This window comes from Vicia villosa, linkage group LG1 (assembly GCF_029867415.1).
Source record: "Vicia villosa cultivar HV-30 ecotype Madison, WI linkage group LG1, Vvil1.0, whole genome shotgun sequence".
Classification (NCBI taxonomy): domain Eukaryota; kingdom Viridiplantae; phylum Streptophyta; class Magnoliopsida; order Fabales; family Fabaceae; genus Vicia; species Vicia villosa.
This window is the reverse complement of record NC_081180.1, coordinates 172,227,150-172,239,546: the sequence shown is the minus strand read 5'-3', so window position 1 is coordinate 172,239,546 and position 12,397 is coordinate 172,227,150. Positions and strand designations below refer to the sequence as shown.

Below are 12,397 nucleotides of genomic sequence, written 5' to 3'. Positions count from 1 at the left end.
CATATATGAAAGAAAAAGTAAAATTCAATATTGAATTAGATAACATTAAAATAATAATTTATGGAGTCTTTAGAAACAACATCTATTTATACTAGCACTAGCGTACTATTCACATCAGAGTAATACACTTCGGTCGGTTATGGGTTTCATTGGATCACTTTTCATCATTCGAACCGAACCAAAGATACCCATTGGAACTCGATTTTTTGTGTCTTTTCATCCGACACCCATCTGAATATGTTTGTTTCAACAAATTTCGGTTCGGTCATAATGAATCTCAGACGGGTCCCAGATTTTTGTCCACCCCTAGTTTTAAATCGTGTTCTTAACTAACATGGAGGTTAAATCAATCAAATTTTTCATTAATGATTTTTTATTCTGACCACACAGTTTCTCCAAACCAAAATGTCTTTTTTTTTGGAAAATATTTACTTTATTAACCAAAAACAGTTTGATTCATAAGCGATCCCTTAGGATCCAGCTAACAAGACAAAATAACAGCTACCATGCCGAACTAGCAGCTAACAAAACTACTTATCTAAGGCATCATAATGTTTCTCAAAACTCTTCTAAGCTTTTGTTTTTCCAAGCACCAGCACACTATCACAACTTGAATATTCCTGACTATATTGGGGTGGGTGTTCTCTCTACTAAAACAACAGTTATTGCAGTAATTCCACAATGCATGGACATTATCTGCCAATGCACATCTCATGATGCTCGCAATACTCCCTTTTCCTTTTCATGTCGTACTGACCCAAGCTAATTCTTCCTTCCACCCAACAGGGTTATGCACAATATTCAGCCACTCTAGCACTGCCTTCCAGGTTTCCTGCATCTTGCCACACTTGAAAACAGATGCTCTTGTGTCTCCTGATCTCAACAAAACCCACATTTATCATCATTCAACATGCCCATTCTTGCCAGTCTTTCTTTCGTTGCCAATCTATATTGACACGCCATCCACAGTGTGGATAAAGCGCGAGGCCTAGCTGGGTTATTTTCAAGAATTTTCCTCCAAGCCACCCCTTGGGAGTTATCATTGATGTCATCATAAACACTTCTGGTGTGAAATTTCTGCCTCTGCATCATGGTATTCCCGCCGGGAATGTGGCTTAGACTTTGCCTTTGCTTCATGATATTCTTTAGAATCCAAGTTGTGCTAGGTCTAACCTCCATAGACATGAGATTTTGTTTCTTGACATAGTAGCAATGCACCCATTTTATCCAAAGAGAATCTTTTTTCCCCATTTAGATTCAACAACAGACAAATCATATTTGCTTTATTCCAGTTTTCCACAATAGACGAATCATATTTGCTTCAGTCCACCCAACTTCTTTTTTGAGCAAACAGTTTTCCAGTCAATTGGAGACTTCCTAGTAATGGTATCACTTCCTGACCATAGAAAAGACCTACAAATTGCTTCTCTCCTTATGACTTTTTTGGGAAGAGGCATACGTTGGAGCCAATAATTTGTGAGGGCAAAAATAACACTTTTAATCAATTGAGTCCTACTAGCAAAAGTTAAAATCCTGGAGCTCCAATGAGTAATTCTTGCTACAATTTTCTCAATAAGAGGCAAGTAGTGAGCTATATTCAATTTCCTACTCGTAAGGGGTATCCCAAGGTACCTAAAAGGAAGACAGCCAACAATAAATCTAGTTGTATTTTGTATCATCTGCTGAATTTCCTCCTGCACATTCCCAAAATAGACCTTACATTTTGAAGGATTAACAGTTAGGCCAGTAGAGCTTGAGAACTCCTTAAGCACTTGCATCACCAACTGAACTGATTGATGATCTCCCCTAGTGAAAAGAAGCACATCATCAGCAAAGCTCAAATGAATCAAGCCCATTTTCTCACACTTAGTATGAAAATTAAAGTTGGGAATTTCTTCAATTTGTTTAGAAGCCGGTTCATGTACTCCATGATGAGGACAAAGAGCAAGGAGGAGAGAGGATCCCGTTATCTTAATCCTCTTTTTGCTTGCACCACTTTATTAAGGACTCCATTCACCTGAAATTTATAAGAAACAGTCATCACAATTGTCATGATCCAATTCACAAATTGAGGAGGAAAACTAAGTTCTCTAAGGATTGCTTCCATGGCTTCCCGTTCTACTATATCATAGGCTTTCTACAAGTCCATTTGAATCATACATCTTGGAGATCCATTTTTCGTGTCATACCCTTTTATCAACACATAGGCCAAAAGGATATGGCCTTGGATGTTTTGACCAGGAACGAATGCTGGTTGACTTTTGTGGACTATGTTATTCAACACTTTTCCCAACCTCTTAGCCATGATTCTAGAGATGATCTCGTAAAGAACTGTACAACAGAAAATGGGTCTGAAGTCTCTAACCATACTTGATGTTGTAGTTTTGGGGATAAGAGTCACAGAGGTGCAATTTACAGCTTTGTAGAGCTTATTTTTATCAAAAAATTCCTTCACAGCCCTGATGACATCATTCTTGGTGATCTCCCATGTGTGTTTGAATTTTTTTGCATTGTATCTGTCAATCCCTGGAGCTGAGATGTCTTTGATACCTTTCAGGTCCGCAAACCAAAAGGTCCCAATCCCATCTCTCTCTACCTCTCCTTTCTCCCTCACCACCTTCATTATTTCAGTTTTCCCCAAACATTTAGTTCTTCATGAAAGTTTTCTTCCATTATCAACATTGATTCTACATATTTTTTCCATCATCGCTATTAATTTTCTTCCATTATCAACACTGATTCTACATATCATTGTCATTATTTCCATTCCCCTTTTTTTTTGCTCAACAAGGTAATAATAAGTTTCATTTCACAATTTGATTTTATGGTTCAAACCTTTTATAAATTTTCAACTACGAATTGCAATTTGATTTTAGTTTTCATTTTTGTACTATTTATCTTGCAGTAGGAGTTGTCTTCTTTTTGGTATCAAGCCTAATCTGCTCTTTCATCTTTTTATTTTTCTTATCTTAATAATTGTTACCCTAAATTTTATAATGTAAAATTAAAACTATGCTCTTTACTTATTTCAAGTGTATTGGATTTATAGATTGATCAACGATACTTAGCCACAAATCATTAGCTACAACAGAGGAGAAAGACTCACTAAACAAAATAATAGCAAAGTACTCCTTCAATTTCAATTTATGTAACCTTTTCAATTTTGATTTTAGGGTTTTTGTTTGAGATTTCAATTTTGTTTTTGTGTTTGTTTGAGAAGAAATGGTAAAAACTTGAATATTTTAATTTGAGTTTGAGTCGGCGTTGTTGCTCTGATACGTAACACTAGGGGGATGAATGCTTATTTGTTTTCTTTGTTGGATTTTGAATAGCTGTTGAGGCCTTCTCAAGTATCGATGTTGGCAATTGTTGAATTAACTTGTCATGTTGGTTTTAATTGAATTATGAATATTTTCTGCCGCGTAATAAAAGATGTTTTGAGGATTATGTTTTGTTGATCGATTCATCCGACTTAAATGTGTTATGTATCCGTTAATAATTGCGAGAAAATGCTTATGTGTTTGAAGAATGTGACATCCTAGTTTTATGATGGATTGTATTAAATCAAATTTTGCACTATGATTTTATTATTATTCGCCGGGATAAATTAGGGTGTTACAAATATCCTCACAGTTGATCAACCATTGTGAGTAAGGGTGGCAAAACGGGTCCGGCCCGTTAAGCAAGCCTGTTTGCCCGCACTTTAGTGTGGGGAGGGCCAATGATTTTGGCCCTCACACTCTAATGTTTCCACCCCGCCCTGACTCATTTTTTGCGGGCTTTTGTGAGCATGGTCATTTACATAAATTTCTGTGTTTCTAGGTTTAAAAGGTGTAGTGCCCGCGGTCTTTCCCCGCCCTCACTTTTTTGCGAGGTGAGCTTAGGTTTTAAAGCCGCATCCTCCATTATGCCTGCCCCGTCGCACCATTTTTTTACGGGCTTTTGCGGGAGGGGCATGCTTGTTTGCCACCCCTAATTGTGGGATAGGATGTTGTTCTAAGTATGTTTTTTCCATCATGGGCATGTGACCGTTGTGATAAACTAGGATCGCTCTATCTATCACAACGATTATAGTAAATAATCATTGTGCAGTATATAAAAGTCATGAGTAATATATAATATTTGGCACTCTACCTATCACAATGGTTATAGGAAACAATCATGGTGAAATACTTGGTTTTTATAATTTTTTTTCCATATATTACAAACTTGTATTTCTTTGTATCTCTATTTTATACATATATTACAAACATAAATATTTTTTACATCAAAGCCAAAATCATATATTTACAAACATCAAAGCTAAAGTCATATATTCGCACCCTTTTCAAGTAGCACATTGAAAATAAACGCCCAACGTCTATGGGTGTCTTTTAAGTCACCAAGGAAGAAAGGTGTCTTGTCGTTAAAAGCATACATAAAAGTGAAGAAAATTGAATATCACGTGATTTGAAATATAATAGCCAACTTAAATATTAATATGTTACTGTAAACATTTCATGACATAATATATACCTACCTAATCACAAGAATCAACAATGTCGGTAAGGACAATGTTTAACATGTGTTTCATTACATAATAGTTACACTTGTATCCCTCTTCTTGTCTTCTCGTCTACAAATTTTAACATTTCATGAATATATAACCACACATGCCTGTGTGTGTTATACAGTTCACAAGTAATCCACTTACTTTGGACATACAAAATGTAAGCTTTTTTCAAGAATTGTTTATAATATAGTGTCGCTCCACAACACTGTATATTGAAAATGTTTTACAAATTTTACACGCTAAACTAATTACAAAGTCAAAGAAACTTAATTTGTTTCATCTTAGGTTCAAGTGGATTGTGTAAGGAACAAAATGTCGTTGCCATATTTATCCGAAGAGATATGATGATCAATTGAAAATGTTCACTGAACGAACACAGGCATATATAGTTAGTATTTGGTAAAACATTGAAACTAACTATAATAGAGAAACTAAAATTTCCAAATTACTCACGCATGGAGAAATGGTGCTAAGTAATTGTATTTTCTCCCATCTAACTGTGATGTTATATATGTTTCAATCTTTGTTGGAGTATTGCTTGTAATTTCTAACTGGATCCAAGAATCCATAAATATCCGATTTATTTAATTATATACAAACACGATGAATGTACCTAAATGGTTAAACAAAATTAAAAAAGTGAGGAATTAGTTCTATACAAAATGATGAATGTACCATAATGAGATATTCAATTCTATACTTACGTCCACCAAACCTGTAGTATCCCTATGTCCAGCCACTGATTTTCAATGATCAAGTTCTTTATATCACTAGGATCGACATAGAACACTTTAACTCTCAATCATGTTCTACCTCAAGAGGAATTATATCTTTCTTATCCATAATGTGACATAACATTTTGGTTATTGATTCTTCAGAAACAACCAATAACTTATTATGGATCTCATTATTGGTAGGGGCAACTGAACAACTTCCACGTACAACAGTTCTTTCAGGCAATTGATCATCTTCATCTTTATGTGTACACTGTTGGACGGTTCCACGAATTCTCTATATCATACAAATAACAGGAACACAAAATAGAATCAACACAATATATATCATACATTTTAGATATCACAATATTCTCACAAACCAAATATAACTCTTTCAATTCTTTCATGTCTTTCCTGCAATTTTCCTGCTCCTCTGCTAACGTGTTCTTCAAAATTCTTTCTTTTGAATTTCAAACTCTTCAATCATTTCTTTTTGCGTCTGTCTGGTGCTTTTCCTCTTGATGTACCAAACCAGTCTCAAGTCAATGCCATCTCTAACACCAGGGACATGCCCACCGTGCTCCTTTGGTTTCGTTTACTTATACTAATATATCATGTCGTGGTTCTGGAATAACAAACACTTTCACGGAATGACACAAACCAACAAATCCTACACAACATGATAAGATCTATATATATATATATATATATATAATATTGTTAATTACCAAAGCGATTTAAATAACACATAACATACACGCAACAAATCCTACTTACAAATTTTCAGCGACTGCTCTTGAAACATCTGAAGTGTACTCTCCTTTAGGTCTTTGTCGAGCCCTCTTCCACTTCTCATAACGCGATGGTGGAGACGAGTTGGGATCACGACTCATGGAGTTCTTATCTCCCAGTTGTTATCTGTTTTTCATTAATCATTATTTCCTTAAGTTTCATGTATCCCCCACGAGACATCCGAAGTTTCAAGTTTCATGTTCCCAGCAAAAGCTTCTCAATAATAGTGGTTTCCTTTTTCTTCCTCAAAACCCTAGTCTCTCTCTCTCTCTCTCTCTCTCTCTCTCTCTCTCTCCTCTCTCTCTCTCTCTCTCTCTCCTCTCTCTCTCATCTCTCTCTCTCTCTCTCTCTCTCTCTCTCTCTCTCTCTCTCTCTCTCTCTCTCTCTCTCTCTCTCTCTCTCTCTCTCTCTCTCTCTCTCTCTCTCTCTCTCTCTCTCTCTCTCTCTCTCCTCTCTTTCTCCAACTTTGTTTTCACGTACTGACTACTTCCGTTTTCTCCCACTTTTTCTATTTATCCTAAAACCTATCCCTTCTTAATTGATTATCCCCACACTTACCCTTACTTTATCCCCTCAGTCCCTATTATATCTCTCACTCTCTAATATCTATTTAATTAAATAAAGTAAATACTATTATTTTAATTACTAAAACAATTCATAATAATTCTAATTCACTTCCACCACATTGGCATTAATGATAATTAGAATACATCAATTGTCCTAAAATAAATGTCACATTTGGAAAATAAATTTATCCCAAAATACTTCTCACTTTATATTAACAATGCAATTTTATATTTAATATTCCAAATTCTAATTATACTCTCTAATAAATATTCTTAATTTATTGTTTTCCTCACTTAATATTAATGTTATTTTCGAATAAACCAATAATTTAGCAGCATAATTTGGTAAAGTCACTATTCTATCTTTCATTTATTACTGTTTTTTAATTTGTGTGAAATGGACCATTGCGATAAATAATTTGGGACGGAGAGAGTAAAAATAATTTAGTAATATAGTTATTTTTTTATCTATTACATTTTTTTTTTAATCTGTGTAAAAGGTGAATTATGACCATTATTTTAAGAGGATATAATAATATCATGTAAGTTGTATATATAGATATTAGATAAATCTGCATATCTATTTTCTTACTGTAACAATTATAAGTCAACTTTTTATGCCAATTTTATTTCATATGGTTGATAGTCAAAACAAGTTAAAAATTATACTAAATTCAACATCAAACTAAGCATGGCTCTCTCTCTCCTATCCCAGCACTAGCAGCAGGGTTAGAAAAGGAAAACCAACAAAAAATCATCATCGTTTCGTTTAACTGCTAAACCGCCACATAACAAAATCCAAACTCCAAACTCCAACAACAAACAATGCCATGTTCACTCCCTCTCTCTCATCTTTCTCTCTCCTCCCTCTCCAAAACCCCTCTCATTCCCCTCCCCTCCCATCAAAAACCTTATCCATTCCATCACCGTCTCATCATCAACTCGTCAGCCAACAAACCCCCAGAAACCACCACCAAAACCAGCTCATGGGTGAGTCCAGATTGGCTCACTTCACTCTCCAAGTCTCTAACCACAGCAAAAGATGATTCTGGCATTCCTGCAGCAAGTGCTAAGCTTGATGATGTTTCTGATCTTTTGGGTGGGGCTCTTTTTCTTCCTTTGTTTAAGTGGATGAATGAGTATGGGCCTGTTTATCGGTTGGCTGCTGGTCCGAGGAATTTTGTAGTGGTTAGTGATCCTGCTGTTGCGAAACATGTGCTTAAGAATTATGGGAAGTATGGGAAAGGTCTTGTTGCTGAGGTGTCTGAGTTTTTGTTTGGGTCTGGTTTTGCTATTGCTGAAGGGCCTCTTTGGACGGTATTCTTCAATTCTTTAACATTGTTTCAATTCCTATTATGCTTCATGTTTTTTATGAGGTTGTTAGGGGATACGACTGGGACACGACACAGACACTGGATTTTTTATGAGATTGTCGTACGAATGTGTATGAATGTCATAGAAGTGTCGGACACCGCGACTCACCTACTTCTTAAGGTGTCTGTGGTGTCCGTGCTTCATAGGTTATAGGTTATGTGTTTTGAATGATAAAATGAACTTTTTGTGGGAATGTGGTTGGTTGTGCTGTGCTATAGAGTTTTGTGTTAAGAAATTCTTTCTTGAAGTCAATTGCCTTATCAAAGTTCTCACACTATTGTTTCTTATATACTATTAACATAGGGAGGAGTTCATGCCTGGAGTAACTTTGATTAGTTAGTAGAGGGTCTGTTTGGATTGACTTATTTGCATTTAGCTACTTGTGAATGTATGAGAGAGCTTACAAGAACAGTTTATGATTTATCTTTATTTGTTTTGAGCTTATTTCTATAAGTTCCTCATAATAGCTTATGAAAACAGTTTGAATTTATTTTAACTTTTCTTTTGTTATAGAGATAGCTTATTCATAAACACTTATATGATATGCATTTAGGCTACAAGCACGTAATTCTGTTGTTTATCTAAACATGGTCAAACTCAATGTACATATTTGTACTTGCAATAGTTGAGAGAGAGACTCTGCACACGTAGGGATGGCAAGAAACTCTATGTGTTTATGTGGAATTACTGAATGAATCCCTTTCCAATTCTGCGATTGGGGTATTTATTTAAGACCCCTTGGGCCAGGCTAGAAAGCTAGAAAAACGGTTTTCCGTGTCTTTCAAAAACATGGGAATAGAGGAAGATTGGATCTTCCTCTAATCGTGGAGGATACGGTTTTCCCTTTGATTGATATTTCCTTACCGTTATTTCTTGGGATATCTCATAGGCCACGTGTGATAAATGAAACAGCTCATGGATCCGAGTTCGGGCGGGATAACCCCAGTCCAATCGGGGGACCTGAATGCACTTCAGGTGACCTGTATGCGCGTTGGGCATTCTGTATGTGCTTCGGGCGCTCGTCCAATATCACTGCACTTAGTTCGAAATGTTTTATCATGGTCTGTCCCTTTTTAGGCCCAATAAAATTATCCGAGTACAATATTAAACTTCATTATTTTAACAGTTGGATGTTATGATACCATCTCTGACCCTGCGCATAAAAGTTTAGGAAAAATTGCAGTGATGTAATCTTATCGTAGCTATTTATTTATATTCTAAAAGAAGACATTATACGTTAAATTTAAGATATTTGATGAAGTATCATTTTAGTTTCAAAATTTTTATAATTCTATGGACTTGACTGCTCAAGAAGAAATTTAATTCAATGGTTGGATTGATGAAACTTTATGTATACAGAGTTGTTGAATGGAGTAATTAACCATTGCACATTAGATGAATTGTTACTGATAATTGAATTGGTTCTCTTGGGTTATAAAAATCAATTACTGTCAGTAGTGGTGCTTCAAGTAATGGTTTTATATGTTATTTTGGATCACCGGCATTTTTTATAGCAATTTTCTTGTATGTATTAGGCAAGGCGCAGGGCTGTCGTTCCATCACTTCACAAACGATACTTGTCGATTATGGTAGATAGAGTGTTTAGTAGATGTGCCGAGAGATTAGTAGAGAAACTACAACCTGATGCAATTAATGGAACTGCTGTTAACATGGAGGACAAGTTTTCCCAGTTGACCCTTGATGTTATCGGTTTATCTGTATTCAACTACAACTTTGACGCACTGAATTCAGACAGTCCTGTTATTGAAGCTGTTTACACTTCACTGAAAGAGGCGGAGGCTCGGTCAACTGATCTTTTACCGTATTGGAAGGAAAGTTCTTTTCTCATCTCACTGTTCATGCTATGGAATTTGCATTTTCTTTCTGTGTTTGTCAATTTTCATGCCTTTTTATTTCTCGTTCTTTGTTGCTGCAGGTTGGTTTTCTTTGTAAGATAATACCAAGACAGATAAAGGCTGAAAAGGCTGTTAGTGTTATTAGGGAAACTGTAGAAGATCTTATTGCTAAATGTAAAGAGATTGTAGAGTCTGAGGGTGAAAGAATCGATGCTGATGAATACGTGAACGATGCTGATCCTAGTATTCTCCGGTTTTTGCTCGCCAGCAGAGAAGAGGTACGCTGTATTTCTATTGCCAATGCATAATTTACTTTTATCGATATGTTCTTTGGCGACTAGATGCATATTCACAATACATTATAATGTGTCATATCAGTATATGATAACATTTTGGTTCCTTTTATCGATTTTATACTTTTCAGTTTCTTCATATTCGTTCTTCATGTGTAGGTTTCAAGTGTGCAATTAAGGGATGATCTTTTGTCGATGTTAGTTGCAGGTCACGAGACCACTGGTTCGGTGCTTACTTGGACACTTTATCTTCTAAGTAAGGTATCTAATAGAGTATAACAGAATTCAGTTTCAATCATAAACAAATCGTAAGCTCGCGCCTTGTGAATCATAAGCTCTATTTACGCAGGATTCTTCCTCATTAGCGAAAGCACAAGAAGAGATAGACAGAGTTTTACAGGGAAGGCGTCCTTCCTACGAAGATATTAAAAATCTTAAGTTCTTGACGCGCTGTATTATGGAGTCACTCCGGCTTTATCCACATCCTCCTGTAGGTTACTACACAACAGTTTTGAGTATGAATAGCTTGTGAAATATTTTTGACTAGTTTTATAGTTTTGATGGTTTTATATAACTTTATGCATCCTAAGGTATTGATCAGAAGATCTCAAGTTCCCGATGAGCTTCCGGGTGACTACAAAATCAATGCTGGTCAAGATATTATGATTTCGGTATACAACATACATCGTTCTTCTAAGGTTTGGGATAGGGCCGAAGAGTTTTTGCCAGAAAGATTTGATTTGGATGGTCCAGTGCCAAATGAAACAAATACAGATTTCAGGTATACATTTGTATTTGTACACGTACACGTACGTATATGTATATCCTAGTTTACTGAGATTTAGTTGAATGAAAACATGTTACAGATTCATTCCGTTTAGTGGAGGGCCTCGAAAGTGTGTTGGTGATCAATTTGCTTTATTGGAAGCTATCGTTGCTCTCGCGGTTTTTCTACAGCACATGAACTTTGAGCTCGTCCCTGATCAGAATATCGGCATGACTACCGGAGCAACAATACATACAACAAATGTAAGGTTTACAGGACCTTATGTCAAAGGAAAAAAGACATTTAACTAGTACATTTTACTGTGATCTAATAGGATTTTGGTTTTTGCAGGGCTTGTATATGAAACTGAGTCAACGGTTGAAATAGATGACATTCACTTCATCTTCTTCATATAAGCTATAAAATTTATATTGTCTACATTTATCAGCAATATGAAATTGTTATGATGATTTTATCATTTCTGCTATTTCATATACCACAGGTTATGCAGTAAATATGTATTTGATAGGAAATATTTCCAACATTATAGTCATTTATTTATATCTTTTAAATGGTGTAAAACTTTATTTTTGTAGGAAAAGTATATTCATTCAAATATTTCAAAGCTGTAATTTACCATTGGAAAATAAACTAATTTAAATAGAAATAAATATAAATTTAATGAATTTAATGGGCATCGTACTAATAAAATAAAATAATTATAAATATTAATATTTCAACACTCTCCTTCAAGCTCGTAAATGAATATGATTTATTCCAAGCTTGCAAGTAAGTTGGTTGTACTCAGTAGTTAGTAGTTATCAAATGATTATACAATTTCTTTTTGATGAAATGGTGATCAATCTCAATGTATTTTGTTCTATCATGTTGAACTGGATTATTTATAATACAAATGGATGATTTATCGTCACAAAATAATTTTATAAGGCATTCACACTATATGTTCATATCTTCTAGCACTTCTTTCATTCATAATAATAGTTCCTAAAATAACAAAATAATTTTATAAGGCCTTCACACTATATGTTCATATCTTCTAGCACTTTTTTCAAATTTTAATGTCACTGCTTGATTGAGCAACTACATTTCACTTCTTACCCCTCTAAGCAATAAGATTTTCACACAAGAAGGTACAATAATCTAAAGTAATATTCTATCAATCATTGAACCTATATAATCAGCAACAGTGTAAGTCTTCATAGTTAGACTTTCACCTCTTTTAAACAAGAGTCATTTTTTTGGAGTGACTTTGAGATATTGTAGAACACGGTTAACCACCTATAAGTGTTTCACTCTCAGATCATGCATGAATTTACTCACCATATTGATTGCATATGTTAAATCTAACCAGTGGCGAAACGGGGGGACGTGGGAAGACCACGGCCACCCCTCAACTTTTTATTTATTTTTTTAATTCATATATATTAAATCTAACCAGTGGCGAAACGGGGGGACGTGGGA

The 12,397-nt window shown here is 35.1% G+C and overlaps 1 protein-coding gene across 1 annotated transcript; it reads left to right on the top strand.

Moving 5' to 3' along the window:
* Positions 1-7,332: 7,332 nt before the first annotated feature.
* On the top strand, positions 7,333-11,538 carry LOC131644652 (carotene epsilon-monooxygenase, chloroplastic). The gene is made up of 8 exons (XM_058915210.1): positions 7,333-7,943; positions 9,536-9,833; positions 9,938-10,134; positions 10,309-10,410; positions 10,499-10,639; positions 10,740-10,930; positions 11,016-11,178; positions 11,267-11,538. The coding sequence occupies exons 1-8, from the start codon at positions 7,452-7,454 to the stop codon at positions 11,300-11,302; spliced, it is 1,620 nt and encodes a 539-aa protein (XP_058771193.1). The 5' UTR covers positions 7,333-7,451; the 3' UTR covers positions 11,303-11,538.
* The last annotated feature ends 859 nt before the right edge of the window (positions 11,539-12,397 follow it).